This window comes from Cajanus cajan, chromosome 1 (assembly GCF_000230855.2).
Source record: "Cajanus cajan strain Asha chromosome 1, NIPB_CcT2T_4, whole genome shotgun sequence".
In the NCBI taxonomy this organism is placed as follows: domain Eukaryota; kingdom Viridiplantae; phylum Streptophyta; class Magnoliopsida; order Fabales; family Fabaceae; genus Cajanus; species Cajanus cajan.
Window position 1 is genome coordinate 21,724,769 of NC_138517.1, and position 18,665 is coordinate 21,743,433.

Genomic DNA, 18,665 nt, shown 5'->3' on the forward strand with positions numbered 1-18,665 from the left:
GAGGGAGGAAGGGGGAATGTTAAGAATACCTGCAACCGGCTTTGGCGTAAACGCGATGTGTGAAAAAGTGCAAGACTCGAACACGCCCCGCCATTTCCAGCTTAGACTCGATCTCCATAGTGGGCTGGACCCTCAGCCCATAGTTGAAGCCCACTCTGTCATAGTTCGGCAGCATGGGGCTCAGCCTTTGGGATGCCGAGAGGGGGAACGACTGCGCGGAGAAGGTGGCTGCCATGTACTGCGTCCGCCCAACATCGATCTCGCTGGTGGGGATGAACATGAACCCCACCTGGCTACCGGACGCTTGGGCCGCTACGCTTGGGCCGCTGCGCTGTTGGAGGGGCGGAGGCCGCCATGGCCTGCGGTGGCAGAGGGAGAGCCAGAGTGGAAGTGGAAGTGTGGTGTATGACTCTTCTTCTTTATGTTTAGAGCCTTTCATTCCTCATGGTGCTTAAGGATTTCGAAGGGTTTCTTCGGAGAAGAGAAACCGTGGGTTTCTTGATTTTTTAGGGAGGCAGTTGTTGGGTTTGTGATTTTTTAGGGAGGGAAATCAAAATTTTTTTTATTTTTTTGGAGAGGTAAGCTGAAAGTTTTAGAGGGAAATTCCAGATTTTGGGATTTGTTTTAGAGGTAAGCTGAAATTTTTTAGATTTTGGTTTCTGCCATGTACATAAAAATAAAAATAAAAATTGGAACAAAAGAAAAAGTCTAAACACAAAAATTAAGGTCCAGAGAAAGTACCAAATAAATACAAAAGACCATTTTAATAATGCTTTTCCAATTAATTTAATTTTGACAAATTATCATAGATAATTGAGATAATATATAATTATAAATTGACAAATAAATCTACAAGAAATCACTTCATATAGTAATTAACATACTATTCTATTCTATTTTAGTTATATAAATCATAACTAAAATTATAATAAATATTATGATATTAAATTTATTGTATATTAAAATTAATTACATATTTGTATCAAAGAAATTACTACAAATTTTAGATTTTATTTATTATGTTTTATAATAAATAAAATCCAATATTAAATCAAATGATTATAACAATCATAACTCAAATCCAGGTAAATATTTTGATATTAAATTTATTATATATTAAAATTAATTAAACTTTTTTATCAAATAAACTCATACAGATTTTAGATTTTATTTACTATCTTTCATAATCAAAAGAAATCCAATATTAAATCAAAAGATAATAAAAATTATAACTAAAATATTTATAAATTTTCTAATATTAAATTTACTATATATTAAAATTCTAAACTATATTTAATTAAAATAATTTTTTTGATAAATACGGTAACTAAAAAGTATTATAATAAATAATTAAACTAAAAAAAATAAATTTTATAATGATTATTTTTTTAATGATGTTAAATTAAATATTCTAATTATTTTATAATAAATAAAAATGAAAAGATAATAAAAATATGTTTTACCTACAGAATTTATCTACGGATAATATCCACTGTCAGGGATGGGCTACAGGCACACCGCTACTGATCTTCTCCAATTTCACCTGGGGTTTTAGAGGGAAACTAAAAATTAATTAAATATTTTTATCAAATATATTGATACACATTTTAGATTTTATTTACTATGTTTTATAATCAAAATAAATCCAATATTAAATCAAAACATAATAAAAATTATAACTAAAATCATAATAAATTTTCTAATATTAAATTTAGTCTATATTAAAATTAATTAAATATTAGTATTTAAGAAATTGTTACAGATTTTAAATATATATTTTAAAGTTTTTATTTTATTAAATTAATTGAAAATAAATTATATTTGATCACTTTTTAATAAAATAAGTGAATGATAATGAATTAACTAAAATTTTGAAATATATTTTAATTAAAAAAAATTATCAATACAATGACTAAAAGTATTATAATAAATAATGAAATTAAATAAATTAAATCTTAAAATGATTATTTTTTTATGATACTAAATTAAATATTCTAATTATTTTACAATAAATTAAAATGAAAAGATAATAAAATATTTTAACTGATACTTCAAATAAAATACATTAAAATATTATAATCAAAAGAAATCCAGTATTAAATCAAAAGATTATAAAAATCATAATTAAAATTATAATAAATATTCTGATATGACTCAATGAAGGGTTTCAAGTTATCTTGTTTTCTTACTTTTTTTCCTTCATTTAGAAGCAATTAAAGTTAAAAAAAATAATTAAAAACTTGTAAATTATCCTTGTCACTCTTAAGTATACCATATAACAACTCTCTGGTAGTATTGATTATTATTCTCAAATAACAACCGAGTGATTTGAAAAGATTAGAGTTAGTTCTTAAAATATTTTAATATTGATCATTCAATTAAATAAATTAAATTCACATAATCAAGTCAAGAGATCAAAGTAATTGTTAAATATGTTTTTATCTTCATTGTGAAATTTAAAATATAAAAAAAAAAAAAAATTAATATATATATATATATAACAACACATAAATTTAGAAAAATTAAAGCTAACTATATATAATTTTTTATTCATATTTATCACCCGATTATATAAAAATTGAAAATGAAATCAAGATAAATAAATTCAGAAGATAAAATCCAGAAAATCAATCTAATTCTAAATTTTTTGTTATATTTATAGCCTAATTCTAAAAGAAATATGGAAATCGAGGATACTCATCACTCATTTAAGTAAACATTGAAATTGAAATCAAAACAAATCTAGAAAGGTCAAACAAATTCTAAAAAAGAATATTTTTGTTAAAATTTAAATTCATATTTTTTACTATAAATGAAAATATATAATATAGTATGTGACAAATTATAATGCATATAACAATTTAAGAAAAAAATAGTGAAAATAAAAATAATTTAATTGGAAATAATGTTATAATTAAATTTATATTGACAATGAATGAAATAAATGAAAAATATAATAGATTGTGTGGCAAATTATAAAATTGTCTAAATCCTCAATTCTAGCAGATAAATTGACTATTTGTTTGAAATTTATTGTCTTGGAAACTTTTTCTTTGTCATATGAAAATATTTTGCACACATTAAACTTAAAAACAAGATTTTCTAGTAAATATTATCTTATATTAATTTTTAAAATTATTAAATATTTAAAAATTAGCTAATATTTATTTTTATAAAATTTATTTTAAAAATCTCAACATATAAATATATTTTTAAAATTAATTTTATCATGATGGAATCAAATTATCATATCTAACCTAATAATTTAAAATTTGAGATATTTGAATTGACTTAATTATCCAAACAAAATATTTTAAGAATGATAGAAATTGAAATCAAAGTAATTCAAATACCAAGAATTTAAAATTCCTTGAATTTGTAAAATTCTTCATCCAAACACACCATAAGAGAATGCAATCTTGAATTTGTAAAATTCTTCATCCAAACACACCATAAGAGAATGCAATTGTAAGAGACAATTATATGAGTAAGATGTTTATTGTATGGATTAGAATACTATGTAGGTTCTTAAGAGAACCCTGAGAGAAACAAACAAACTATGCAAGTTTATATTTTGCTTTTTGATTGTTCTGTTGTATTCCTTGTTGCATGACATGTATGAATATCTATTTAATTCCACAAATACATGAGTTTTGATTTGAATTAAACATGTTTGGTATTTCAATTATGAAAAATATTATGTTATTCAATTTTTGTTATTTGTGTTATGGTATGTGGGGTAGAGGGTGTCACACAAATGATATATATTTATTATTAATAAATACATAAAATATATATATATATATATATATATTATATTTTTATAATATTATTCATAAATTAATATCAATAATATTATTAGTATATTTATACATAAACTAATAATTTGATAAATATAACTTATTATATATTAATATACTTTTACAAAAATATAAATATACATATCTTATCTACTATATTTATATTTTTGTAAAAGTATATTAATATATACTAAGTTATATTTATCAAATTATCAATTTATCTATAAATATACTAAAAATATTATTGATATTAATTTATTAGCAATATTAAATTATTAATAATATATAAATTTTATTTATTTAGTAATAATAAATATATATCATTTGTTACATTAATAAAAATTATAGTATATGTTAACTTAAATAAGCAAATAATTGTATAATTTTAAATTATTATTATTATTATTATATATATATATATATATATATATATTAAAATTTTAAAATTATTAAATTTTTAATGGGAGAGATTCAAATTGCACAATTATGATTTTTGAGGGACTATAATTGTTCAATTAAAAATTAAACGACTAAAATTGCACAATTACAATCCTTTAGGGACTAAAATTATCCAATTAAAATCTTAGGGATCAAAATTGCACAATTACAATACTTGAGGGATCAAAAATGTAATTAAGCCAAAATTAAATTAATATTTTTTTTTTAATTTCACAAGTTTTTTTTATAAATATTTTTAATGAATGTCTTAGTTTCTTATGTTCAAAATTGACAATTTTTTATTTAATTAAATGAATTTCATAATTTTTTTAGTCCTTTAATGAAATAAAATATTTTTAATTTTATTATTTTCTTAAAAAAAATTTAACATATTTTCTTTAATTATGCATAATTCTTAAATATAAAAGTTTCATAAATAAAATTTAATATTTTGAGAGGAAACAATTTGTCACAAATTTTTCACAAAATATTTTAACCTATTTGTGACGGAATTTTGAGAGGGAAAAATCCGTCACTAAATTGTTTCATTTTAGTGACGAAATTTGTGACGGATTTTTTAGAGACGAAGTTCATTCCGTCACAAAATTTTTTTTATTTAGCGATGAAATTTGTGACGGATTTTTAGAGACGAAAATTTTTCGTCACAAAATCCGTCACAAATTTTTTTTTTTTATTCAGTGACGAAATTTGTGACGGATTTTTAGAGACGGAATATATTCCGTCACAAAATCCGTCACAAAAGTCAATAAATTCTAGTCCGTCACAAAACTTAAAATTCCCTCACAAAATCAGTCACTATTAGCGATGCTATTTTTTCCGTCACAAAATTCGTCACAAATATTAATTTTTCTAGTAGTGTGCCATTTTTGAGAAGAAATTGAAGCTTTTTCCTCTCCAAGCCTCCATTCGATATTCTCTCGAAGGCGCTCGCTTGACTGATTTGACTCCTAAGAAAAGATCTGTTGATGGTTTTGCCCATTATGTTCAGGCCATTCTCGAATTCGAGGAGTTCTCGAATGATTTGGCCCCTTTCATTCGTTCTGATTTGGCAGGGCCTTCCTGGTTAATTGGCAATAATCAGGTAGGACAAATTTCTCAGGAGATGGTCGAAATCTGGATGGGATTCTTCTCTTGGGATCTCATTTTTACTAGCATGAAACAACGGGATGTGAGAGTTTACCCCTATCAAACCCAACTCTTTGCTCGTTAATTTGGACTTTGTCAGATTAGACCGTCACCTCTTCATCGAAAGGATCGAATTGATTCGGATATTTGTGTTGAAGATGAGGATTATGAAGGTTTTTTGAAGTTCATCCTGACGCCCACTACCCAATTGTCCCTTACTCCTTGCATTTTTCTTCCTGCTTTTTTGGTGTCTAAGTGCTACCTTCGATGGTGGTGTGGATATTATACCGACAAGATGTTTACTTTTGAGGACTTCTCTCGGAAACTTACGAATTCTCCCTTTCCTCTGCAGGGCCCGATAATCTCAGGTACTTACAAAAATTGCAACATTATTTATCATTTTGAACAATATTATAATGTTTGTTATCGCTCCGACAATATGTTTTGAACCATTTTCGATGCTTCTTTATCCCTTTCTAGAATGGTACAACAGAATATCCATCGAAACAAAGTCATTGATCCCCAAGGTCAAACTGATTTTGAAACGTTTTGTCCTAAAAACATACCTCCTCTTCCCAAAGCCCTTTTTGGTCTTGCGAAACGTCTTGATTATCCTCCTTGTGTGAGAACTCTTGATCCCTCCTATGAGGATAACAAGAATATCCCTGTTAAGGATCGAGTGACGAGTGCGAGATGTTCTGTGTACGATTTTCCTAGGGATAAACAATGGCCTTTGTGTTGGGTTGACAATACTATTGTCTATCCTGGTAATTAAACTTTACCTTTTTTCCTTTTATGCTTGCTTTGAATCTCACATCTCTACTCATTTTCGATTTCCTCATGTTCAGTTGCTGTTGCTCAAAAAGTTCCTCAACACCAAGAGGACACTCAACACCAGGAGAGAGATTCATAAGATGACGAAGACAACACTTCGTTGAAGCCTCGAAAACGAAAAAGTATTTCTAATCGACTTCGCCCTCGCTCAAAGGTAAGAACAACAAAAATACATCCTTTCTTCTAAAATTGTAATGAATCTACGGTTGTTTATATATTTGCCTTTGTTCTTTGTAGGAGGTTGAAGTCCCCAAGAAAAAACTCCATTTGGACTCCCATAGTGGTCAATCTGTAAGTTATTTCTCTTAGCAAAATCAGAATCGTTACTCGAACGCCATTTTTGATCTCCTCGTCCTTCGAATTGTTTCAGGTTTCCACCATTCGGAGGACCTCCAAAGACAAAGGGAAACAAAAAGCAACTTCGACTAAGTCTGTCCCCAGACCGAAGATTCTCGCCGAGAAGCCTATGAAGGATGCCATGAAACCCCTTGTACAGGTAATATGCTTGTCCATTTGTACACACAACCTTCACTACTTTTCTATTAATTCGATTTTATCCTTCATAGTGGTTGCCCTTTTTTTAGAAAAAGGGGGATTCATAGGTGTCTGAATCTTCTTCTGAAAGCCCTCGAAGTACCCCTATTTCTCCTACTGCTGCTCCATCTTCTCGAGATGTCATAGAAATCCGTGAGTCAACCTCTCCTCTTGAACGTACTTTTGAGGTATGTTTTGTTGAATTTTGACTTTCACTTTCTGGTCGTTCTCGAAGCTTTGCATTACCACAATGTTTTTCTTAACAGGCTGTCTCTTCCAATGTTATTACGGCCATTGTTCCCATCATTGTGAAAACCGTCGAAGCTTCTCCCCCAAATCTGTTACAAGGCGATGCGCCTTCCTTCAATTTCGATACAGGGGTGTCCTCTGGTCAGGGTGGGTAATTGTTTCTTTGGCATTATACTTGTTTCCAAGATTACTTCCAACTAGATAAAAATACCTTTCTTTTCTCCTGCAGGTCTAGAGGTAACCTCTAAAGATAAATTTCAACAATCTCCTCCCCTTGATCAACCAGCGAAAACAACTGATGTTGTTCCCTCGGAAGCTCTGCTGACCTCCATTCCTCCTGATGATGTAGACCTCATGAGCTTCTTTGATGACGAAGCTGCTCAAGATGACATTTTCGAGGTCCTAGAGAATTGACTAGCAGAACCTCAGCCTCGGGAAAAACCCAAGAAACGGTTGCGAGCTTTCAGCCTCTATTATCTTCCTTCTACTCGACGGCCTATATGGATCATCTCGACCAAGCTCTTATGGATCCACAATTCAAAATAGAGATCGAGCGGATGGTTGATGATTTGAACGCCTTTCTTGATCTTCCTTCGGGGGTAACCACAGAATTAAACAAATATGCGCATACTTTCGTTGCTGCCACCGAATTGCACACGAAGTGGTCCACTTCCAATCAAGAGATGGCTCAGATCGAGGCTGATACTAAAGAGGGTCGAACCAAATTGGAAAAGCTTAAAACAGAACTTCTTTCGATCAAGGACTCCACTTCTCAGTTGGTTCCAGAATTGATGAAGCTTAAACAATCTAAGGAAGAGACGGAGCATACCCTTGTTGTCCTGCAACGAGAGCTTGATTCGATTAAGTCCAAACATGCTGCTTTGAGGCTTCAAAGCCAAGAGATCATGTTGAAGCAAAAAGGCTTGCGGGAAGAAGGAAAAGGCATATCTCTCAGACTCTCGAAATCGCTGGAGTAAAAGAGAAGACTGGAAGTATTGTGTGCTTCGCGAAAACAGACTCTCGATCAAGCATATCAGGCATATGAAGCACTCAAATCCAAATTCTGCAAGTGATCGAGGAGATGAGAGATGCCTATTTATATTTTAATCCCGTGTACCTTTATTGCTTATCTCTTTGGACACCTATCTCAGTACATGCTACCTTCATGAAATTTGTTCAAGTATTTTCCATTGATCACTTTACTCGTATTTCTCAAATTTACCTCTTTGATCAAATATGCGTTGTTCGAGTAGAGTCTTTCGATGACGAATGGTCCTTCCCAACTATAGGACTATTTACCACGATCTCGAGATTTCTGGTCCATCGGGAGGATGACTTTTAAGACTACGTCTCCACTCAAAAATTGTTTGCTCCTAACCTTTTTGTTGTATACTTGAGCTATTTTTTCGTTTTGGTGAATGATATTTTTCATGGCTATCATTCTTTCATCATCCAGTCAAATTAATTCATCATACATTAAATTCCAATAATCTTCGACTGGTAACTAATTTTTCCTTTGCACGTGAACAGATTGTTGTTGAGCTTGGGAGAGCTTGAAACCTAAAGGAGTTTTGATGATCACAACATAAGTGTACAACAACAACTTGGAAGCACATGTACAACAACAACTTACAACTTGGAAGCACAAAAACAAAGTCAAAGAAAAGTCAAGAAAATGCTATGTAATGGAGCAATGTAATAGAGTTTAGAAATTAAGTTGTTTTGAATGAGTTTTTATATTGTGTGTGCTTAGTATGCTTTGTGCATAACCAAATCTATATCTAAAGCTGAGTAGAGAGTATATGATGATGAGTAAAAAGGTTGGAAAGTTATTTTGAGACTTAAAACGAAGTTTTGAAAACTAACTCAAAATAATCGATTATCGTTAAATATAATCGATTATTCCAGCAACAGGCAAAATGGGATGGCTTGCTGCAATAATCGATTATTTGCCAAAATAATCGATTATCCTAGAAACAACTCTCTGGAATAATCGATTATCCTGCAAAATAATCGATTATATTGTTCTTGGTTGATTTCCAGAAAATCTGAAGAACAAAATAATCGATTATTCTTTAAAATAATCGATTATCTACGTCTGAAACTTTTATAAATAGTTTGAACTTTGAGAAACTTCAGACAAGAGTTAGAACTGATAATCAATTTGTGAAAAACGTTTTTGTGGAGTCTCTATGACATCTTGGAGAGTTTTCTTTGTGAAATCCAAGAGTAAAAACGTTTGTGAAAAAATTTGTGAGATCATCATCATCATCATATCTTGAAAGGGGAAGATTAAGATTTGCTTCAAGAATTCTAGGTGAATTCGTTCCTTTATTCTTTGTGAATCTTTGTAAAAATCTTGAGAAAGGTTTCTCAAGTGGTAAGTTTCTTGTAGTGGGTTCTACAAGGGGTGCTTTCTTAGGGTCAAGAAAGTGGTTATCTTTTGTGTTGAAGTATATGCATGTGTGTATGCTTGTAAACCTTCTTGCTTAAGATAGTGGAACAAATCTTAATCAGGTGTTGATTAAGGACTGGATGTAGGTCACATGTGGAGTGGCTGAACTAGTATAAAAGACTTGTGCAATCTTCTTCTACCTTATCTTTTACTTTGAGTAATTGCTTGATTGAACATTAAAGAAGATAATTCTTGATTAACATGTGTATGTGAAAATTGTTGGTTTAAATCTGAATTAGAACATTATATTTGAACCTCACAATTTTGTAATCAAGAAAGCATATTGCAGTCATACTTTCATAACAAGTCTTTAAGAGAGCTTCATTTGAAAAATTCAGTCTTAGAAAAGTTTAAGTGAAATAAAGATCCTAAATACTCTGATAATTTTTAAAAGGGTCATAGAATCCAATTCACCCCCCCTCTTGGATTGTGCCATTCTTTTCTAACAATTGTAAGTTGATATCAATAGGCAAAATCGCTTCGTGACCATAAACCAACTTGTATGGCGTAGTTTGAGTGGCATTCCTTGGTGAATTTCTGTAAGCCCACAACACTTGCATTAATGTTTCATGCCAATTTCGAGGTTTCCCTTAAATGTGTTTCTTGATCAAAGCTATGATCACTTTGTTAGCAGCCTCGACTTGGCCATTAGCTTGTGCATAGTATGGTGTCAAAGTAATCAGTTTGATTCCTCTCGACTGAGCATATTGCACCACTTTTCGACCTCAATATACCGTACCTTGATCTGTAGTTATTGTCTGGGGTATTCCGAATCGAAATATAATATGGTCTTCAATAAAGTTTATCAGCTTTTTCTAATCGACCTTTTTTACAGGAATTGCTTCCACCCACTTCGTAAAATAACCGATGGCCACAATTATATATTTATGGTTCTTTGCTAACGGAGGATGGATCTGACCAATTACATCAATTGCCCAACCTCGAAATGGCCAAGGTTTAACAATTGCGTACAACTCAGTTGTTGGTAATCTATGTATTGGACCATGCTTTTGGCATTCCTCGCAACTTTTTGCAAATTCGATACAGTCTTTGAACATACTTGGCCAAAAGTATCCTTTTCTGGACAAAGCCCATTTCATTTTCTCCCCCGCTTGATGAGCACCACAAATACCTTCATGTACCTTTGCCATGGCTATGTAGCTCTCATAATTTCCGAGGCACTTAAACAAAACTCCATCGAAGTCTCTCTTGTATAGTTCATCATTCAATATCACATAATTGAGAGCTCGATATTTAATTTTTCTTTCAGCTTGCGAATTTGGACTTTGCAGATACTCGATTAATTCTTTCCTCTAGTCTTGAATGGTTGAGGTGTCAATGGTGAGGCATTCGTGCTCGTCACTCAACTCATTCCTTATACAAACAAGAGATTCGAGACATTCTCTGCTTATCTTGTACCCGAATGCGATCTGAGCTAATTCATTCGCATTTTCTTTCTCGTTGTGAGAGATGTGTTTTAATTGGACTTCGTCGAATGAATTTAACAGAGCTGTAGCTCGAGACTTGCATTCGAGTAACTTTTTATTCATGCATTTATATTCTCGAGTTAACTGTTTAATTACGAGTTGTGAGTCACCTCTATTGATTATGTTCCTTGCCCCCAAATCTTTAAGCAATTCTAGCCCAGTAATCAATGCTTCATATTCAGTTTCATTATTCGAGCATTCGGATTTCGTTCTTAGTGCAAATTTTGTGGGAATTCCATTCGGGGAAATAATTAGTAATCTGATTCCTGCTCCTAACTTGTGTTTCGATCCATCGAAAAATAGTTACCATGATTTCGTGGTTAAGTAATTAACCAGTTCTGTTAAATTCAAGTGATCCACAAGAAAATCAGCAACTACTTGTCCTTTCGTGGTTTTGAGGGGAACAAACGTTAATGAATACTCGGTCAATGCAAGTGCCCATTTTTCAACTCGAGAATGCAAGATAGGTTTGGATAACATATATTTAATCACATTATTTCGACAGAATACGAATACATCATAATGTTTAATATAATGCTTCAACTTTGTACAAGCATGATATAAACTCAAACATAACTTCTCTAAAGGAGTGTATCTAATTTCTGCCTCGACTAACATCCTACTGATGTAATAAATGGCCCTTTCGATACCGTTCTCGTCATCTTGCGACAGCATGCTTGCAATAGTCGAATCATTGGCCAAGACATACAATTTTAGCCTCCTTCCTTCAAAAGGTGGAACCATCACTAGAGGATTGATCAAATAAGTCTTGATCTCCTCAAATGTCTTTTGATGATCTTCGTCCCATCGAAATTCTTCCTCCTTTTTCAGACGTAACAAAGGGGAAAATACCTTATTTTTTCCTGATAAGTTCGAAATAAATCTTCGAAGGAAATTTATCTTACCTAACAAAGACTGTAACTCCTTCTTACTCGAAGGAGGCTTAGTTTCCATGATTTCCCTAGTCTTGTTCTTATCTACTTTAATGCCTTTCTAGTGTACGATGAACCCTAGGAAATCCCCTGTTGAAACATCGAAAGCACATTTCAATAGATTCATTTTTAGCCCATGTTTCCTCATTCTCTCGAAAGACAATTTCAGGTGTTGTATGTGATCCATTTTTCGTTTCGATCCGATCACTATGTCATCACTATAAACTTGCATGAATTTACCGATCAGGTCATGAAAAATTAAGTTCATTGCTCTTTGATATGTTACCCCAGCATTTTTCAAGCCAAAAGGAATTACTACCCATTCGTAAGTTCCCAAAGCACCTGGGCACCTAAAAGAAGTTTTCGACACATCATTTTTAGCAATATAAATCTGGTTGTACCCAGAATATCCGTCTAATAAACTCAAAATTTCATTACTTGCGACGACACGATCATTGTTTCCGCAATAGGCATGGGATATGCATCCTTGGGCGTGGCTGCGTTCAAATCTCGAAAATCGATGCATACCCTCATTTTTCCATTCTTTTTTATAACAGGAACAATGTTCGATACCCAATCGGCATACCTCGAAGTGCGAATGAATTTGGCCTTCAGTAGCCTCTCGATCTCTTCTTTGATTTTTTCGATCACCTGCGGAGCAAACCTTCGTGGGTTTTGTTTCACTAGTTTCTTCCCCAAGATCATAGGTAACCTATGTTCTACTAAATTTCGATCCAAACCAGGCATTTCTTGGTAATCCCAAGCAAAACAATCTTTATATTTGTGCAAGACTTGCACGACCTGCTCTTTAAAACTCTCATTCGCTACTTTGCTAATATAGGTGATTCTCCTCTTTTCAATTGTACCTAGATTGACTTCCTCTAGAGGATCCTGAGATTCCACTTTAAGCCCATCATTTTCCATTTTCTCGAATCCTAGAGGAGCATCGTCAAAGACACAATCGAGTCTTTCTTCGATTCTTTCAGAGTCCCTACTTTGTTCATCCTCGATTATTACTTCGAGAGACTCTTTCTCAGTTGTTTCAATTAACTCTTTTTGGTTTTCCTCTTTTTTGTCGGCCTTCGTGGCCGTCATCTTTTTGACCTTCATCGGTTGTATGCCCCCTTGAGCCATTTCGACACCCTCACATTCGTCGGCCCTAGTGGCCGTTCTTTCGGCCATATAGGCCGAAATTCGAGCTAAAAAGCTCGAACACGGGTCATGTCTCATCATTCTCGTACTTGAGCCGATTCAGTTTCGGCTCGGTGAATGACATATCCTCTCTAAACATCCCAACAAAAGGTCTTCTTGATACCTTTCTCTTCTTCTAAGACATATGGGTTAAGGGCGTCGAAAGGCTTGGTTTTCGCGAATGCAGTAATTTGCTGATCTGCAAAATACATTCCTGTCTTATATTCTTTTTGGTCTGCATCCAACACCTCTTGGTGTTCGTCATCATTCCAGAAAGACTTTTTGGTGTAATGTCGAAGGGACTGCTCCTATTCCGTGAATCCATTCTCTTCCTAGCAGCACATTAAAGTTAGCTTTCGAGGGGGTGACAATAAACATGGTGGTCCCTTTCACACTACCAATTTGGACTTCCAACAATATCATCCCTTCCAGTTGCGAAGATTTTCCCGCATAATCAGAAATAACGATATTATGGGGTTTTAGATCTGCCATGGTCTTCCCAAATCTTTTCAGCATTGTTTGTGGGAGTATGTTTATAGCAGCACCTCCATCCACTAGGACCTTGTTAACTTCAATTCCTTCGATCATAAGGGTCAACAATAATGGTTTCAAATGGTCCTTCCTCTCTTGGGTAGGTGAATCGAACACGGCTGAATTAAACCTTGGAATGACTCGAGAAATGTGATTCACCCATACTATCTTTGACTCATAATTGGGGTCACCGAAAAAATCTTCCTTGTGTAGGTCATCCTGTTCATTTACAGATTCCATTGCTTCAGCGTATTCAGAAGGTAGGATTGACACCACTCTACAAATATCTTCGAGGGAGTCCCCAAAGCCACTTTTGAAATAATTCGTAATCAAGTCCTCCTCATCCTCTGCAAACTTCTTAGATGCCTCTCCTTCGTAAGGTACAAGAATCGAGAATTGATTACCTTTGCATCCCTCGAATGTTGCCTTTCTCATTATTTGTTTCCTTCTCCACTGAGTCTTAGTAAGGACATTAAAAGGATATTTAATTCCCCTTCCATAACCTCCAGGCATGTTCGAAATGAATCTGGGTCCTCTAGAAAATGGGGTTTTCGAGTAGTTCACGATTTAATTTCCTTGACCCATTCTAACATTAGACCTTTGTGGAGTAGTCCACTTTCTGATAGGAACATGCGCATTTGGTAGATACGTATTGCCAACTCGGGAGGAGTTGTACATCTCCATCTTTCCGATGGGGGCCATAGGAGCATTGCCCTGTGGCATATGGACTTGTCACATTACTATGCCAGTGTTCACTTTTGACTTTCCTCGAGCCTTCTTAGCTTTATACCCTTTCATAATCTCTGACTCCTCGAAAGCCTTAGCCGCAGACCTATCGAACACAGAACTACACCTTGGGCAAAGCATAACTTCCCGATCATCATTTTTCTTCCTCGAAAGGAAGTCGAGCAAACTGTCACCTTCTTTCAAATAAATGGGTTCTTCTTCTTTCGCGAACTCGTCTAAGAGCTCTTCCAACTTTTCATCCATAATAGGTTTGACAACTTCCTCCTCGTTCACAACCATGTCAACCATATTGACGCCTATCACATTGATCCCCATCGTGAGAGGTTCCATATATCCTGTTTGTGCAGCGAATGGATTAGTGTCGATTTTCATCTCCTTCTCCTCGAAAGCCAAGCGACCATCAGTAATCGCTTTCTCGATCATGCCCCTGAAACGTACACAATTTTTAGTCCAATGGCCATACTGTTGTGATACTTACAAAAATTTTTCCCTTTTCTTTGTTCAAAAAGGAGGAATTTTATGATGTTCCGGAAGTGTGATTTGCTTATCTTTCAATAAAATGTCGAAGATCTTATCGAATTTTGTTACATCGAAACTATATTTCCTATTCGAACCATCCTCTGTATTATTTTCCCCGGGTTTCAATAATTGACATTGATAAGTAGGATCCGGTTGTAATTCAGCTAAGTTCACTTCCATATCTTCATTTAGACTCTCAAAGTTATCATCTTTAACGTCCATGTTGTCTAAATATGCCACTTTTTCTTTTCGAACGAACTTATCAAATTTTCTCAACCTCTCTTTTTCTACTCGAATTTGTTCAATTCGTCTCACTTTCTCCGCTAGTTGAGCCATATCTCTCAATTACTAATTCACAAGTTTCTTTCGGATCGAAAAATCTAATCCAGTGGCTACAATTTTTACCAACTCATGCTCAGGAATATTTGTGTAACATCGAGACTTTAGTTGCCTGAATCTATTCAAATATTCGTCCAATGTCTCATGATGTTGCCTCTTTATATTCATCAGATCAACTATGCTCACCTTAGTTTCTTCTCGAAAAAAGTGTTCGTGAAAACTCCTTTCCAGTCGTGCCCAAGTAATAATCGAATTAGGTGGCAAATTCGTAAACCATGTAAAAGCATGTTTAGTTAGTGAACTTGGAAAATATTTCATTTTCAGATATTCATTACTCACTAGGTCTCCACACTCGACTAAATATCTCGCTATATGTTCTACGATGGATTCACCTAACTCCCCTGCGAATTTCGAGAATTTAGGGACTTTCGTCCCCCTAGGTAGTTTAGATTGGGTTATATAGTCAGGAAAGGCAGATACAAAGTAGGGGTGCTCATTTTGCCCCGTCTCAAAACCGTGCCTATTCCGTACCCTCTCGACTATATGATCCAAATTTTCCTCGATGTTTCTTAGAGGTCCCCCCTGATTGAGGTGAATTCGAGGTCTAACAATCCCTGGAATATTTGTTTCATTAATGGTCATATTTTTAGACCATTCAAATTCACACTCGTATCTCTTGAAGGCCAATTATCATTGATTTTATCTCCTATTTTGTTCATCAGCTCATACAGGGGTGTGAGTATGTTGTGCATTTGTGTAGACAACAAACTTACCATATCGTGGTTACTATGATCCATTTGTTATCGAAGAGCTATCATGGCTTCACTGCTTATACCCGTAGGTACATAATTACTTTGTCGAACCAACGACCCTTCTTGGCTTGTGCCAACATGCTAGTGAGGGTCGTGCATGATAAAGCCCATCCCATTTGGGGCTGCATTATACCCATATGATGATATTTGCATTTGAGGATTTTACCCTGAATATGGTATTAGCATTTCTACGCTCATAGGCTGGGTACTTCTCCAATTCGGAGGCATCCCCCATGGGTATTTACGGGTAGCGTCCACCATTTCTTGTGACGCATTCAGGAATCCCGCAGAGTTCGGAATACTTAAAGGAGGTGGATACATTTCCCCCCTGGTCTCATTTGGCACAATTTCTTGATTTGAATTCCTATTTTCTCCATTACCCTGTTCTCATTATGCGCATCTCTTCTACTGGATGTAGACATAGTTCTCCCACTTCTAAGTCTCATAAAAATATAAACACACCTAAAACTAGTTCAATTAAGTTCACCAAAAGTGTCCCACCCGACGTGCCAATTTGTTTGTGGGGATTTTTGTTTGTAGGTTCTTTTTATTCGAACTAGCACGATTTCAATTTAGGCGTGTGTGTGGCATGATAGGTTCGAAGACTTTTAGTGGTAAACACACCTAAAACTAGTTCAATTAGTTCAATTAAGTTCACCAAACGTGTCCCACCGAGCGTGCCAATTTGTTTGTGGGGATTTTTGTTTGTAGGTTCTTTTTATTCGAACTAGCACGATTTCAATTTAGGCGTGTGTGTGGCATGATAGGTTTGAAGACTTTTAGTGGTAAATCGCACAAGCAACGAATAGAGTTAATTGATTAGGGTGTTGTTTTAGCATAACAGAATATCTATGCTAATCGTACAATCAATCTCATGCACGGGAATGTTGATATGAATCGAATAAACGACATGTATATTGACTGCAGAAATCATATCCTTCATTTGATGATAACAGAATTACAATTCATAAGGATAACGAAACAGATTCAAAAGACTACACTAGACTAAACTATGCTACGCTACGCTATGCTAAAAAGGAAAAAGAAATGGTGGTCGAGAAATCGTACCCAACCTTCTCGTGCACGTGAGCCATATGCGCAGGCGAAGAGTGCCTGTGAGGTGTTGTGAGTGTGAGATTTCTGACCCTTTGCTACAAGCATGACTCGTCAATTTATAGAGATTTGGGGAAAAATAATTGTATCTGACGTGCCCCAAATGTGTAACCGCTCTAAACCTCCACATCATGGCTCATTTTTGGGCACGTCTTTTGATAACTTTTGGAACAGCTTATAACTTCTGGTGGTGGAAGCCAAGAAAAGTGGATAGATAGCTCCTCCTTTCCTTCACCTCACGTAGGATCTTCTTCTTGGAGATTTTTACCGAATGAAAGATGCTTGAAAAGGGTGAGAACTTGGATCAAGGAAGCCTAGACTAAGGATGGAAGTATCCTAGCTTAAGGCTCAAAAGAATGCTCACTTCAATGGTAGGAAAACCTGGGTAGGGTTCCTAAGGGATGAAGGCACTCTCGGTGACTCTTTGAGAGAATTGGCTGAAGATAATTTCAGAAAATTCTATTCATTCAAAAAATGACTTTACAATGAAAGGTATTCACTTAAGTAGCCACGGATTGGAGTAGCATTGGCGCCTAACAAAGCTACACAAGTTGGCGCCTAAAGTTTGAATTCAAATTTGAAATTTGAATTCAAATTTAGGTCCACATGTGCTTGGCCGTGAGTTTAGGTGATTCCATGCATTTAGATTTAGTTTAGATAACATTTAGGGTTGATTTGAGCAAGCACATGTTCAACCACTAGTGATGAGGAACATGTGACTCAAATGCAACTTAAATGGCTTCCAAATTAAACCTAATTTAACCTAATCCATCCACTTAAGTATTCCTTGTATTTTCCTATACTAATGGCCTAAATACAATGGCCAAACAAATACAATGGAAAGGAAAAATTACAAGAATGAAAATGAGTCCAATATTGGGTATCAAAAGCCCAAAGCCCATGAAGCCCAATTCTAGGCCCAATAAGCCTAAAGCCTAAAATGTTATCCTAGATAGTCCAAAATACAAGACCAAAAATATAGGAACCTATACTAACATGTTATATACAAGACATAAGACAAATAGCTAAAACAAGAGATGGCCCATGAGAAGCTCAACTTGGGCCTTCCAAGCCCATCGGGCCCATTGGGCCTTGACTGGCCCAAACCTTCATGTCTAGCCCATTCCTCTTGACTCCTTTAATGTGTCACCCCTTGCCTTCCTAGGCATGATTCCATCAACTTCCCCAAATCGTTCTGCAGTCTTGACACTTATCCCTCGATTTACTTCGAACTCTCTTAATCGTGTCTCCTCTAAGTTCTTCATTCTGAGAGGTTACAAAGTATGCTCATGTATGTCCAGATCCATGGGATTTCGAGTGACCTACGAAAAGTATACCTGAGTGTTTCCTGATTCTACTTGTACTTTGAGAGGTTACGAAGCTGTGAGGCCTTTTCGTGAGCAGCAGCTTCAAGGTTCAAGGCTTTCGAGTGCTTCACGAAAAGTGTCTTCGCGTATCTCTTGATTCTCCTCGGGCTTCGTATGTCTCCACTTCCGGAACTTCTTTGCTATTTTCTGATCACCTAAGATTTCGAGAAC

General features: G+C 34.6%; 2 protein-coding genes across 21 annotated transcripts in view; both read right to left on the reverse strand.

Moving 5' to 3' along the window:
- The window catches only part of LOC145958902 (ERBB-3 BINDING PROTEIN 1-like), a 43,383-nt gene extending 42,742 nt beyond the window's left edge, over positions 1–641 (reverse strand). For 14 of the 20 annotated variants that reach the window (XR_014434459.1, XR_014434455.1, XR_014434456.1 and 11 more), the window contains exon 1: positions 30–633. The gene's annotated coding sequence lies outside the window, so the exon portion shown is untranslated. Of the gene's footprint in view, positions 1–29 lie in introns of all 20 variants that reach the window. The other 6 variants (XM_083076513.1, XM_083076510.1, XM_083076517.1 and 3 more) reach the window with 2 other exon arrangements.
- Positions 642–15,211: 14,570 nt separating this feature from the next.
- LOC145952673 (uncharacterized) lies at positions 15,212–15,844 on the reverse strand. Its single transcript, XM_083065560.1, has one exon. The coding sequence runs from the start codon at positions 15,842–15,844 to the stop codon at positions 15,212–15,214; it is 633 nt and encodes a 210-aa protein (XP_082921686.1).
- Between the last annotated feature and the right edge of the window lie 2,821 nt (positions 15,845–18,665).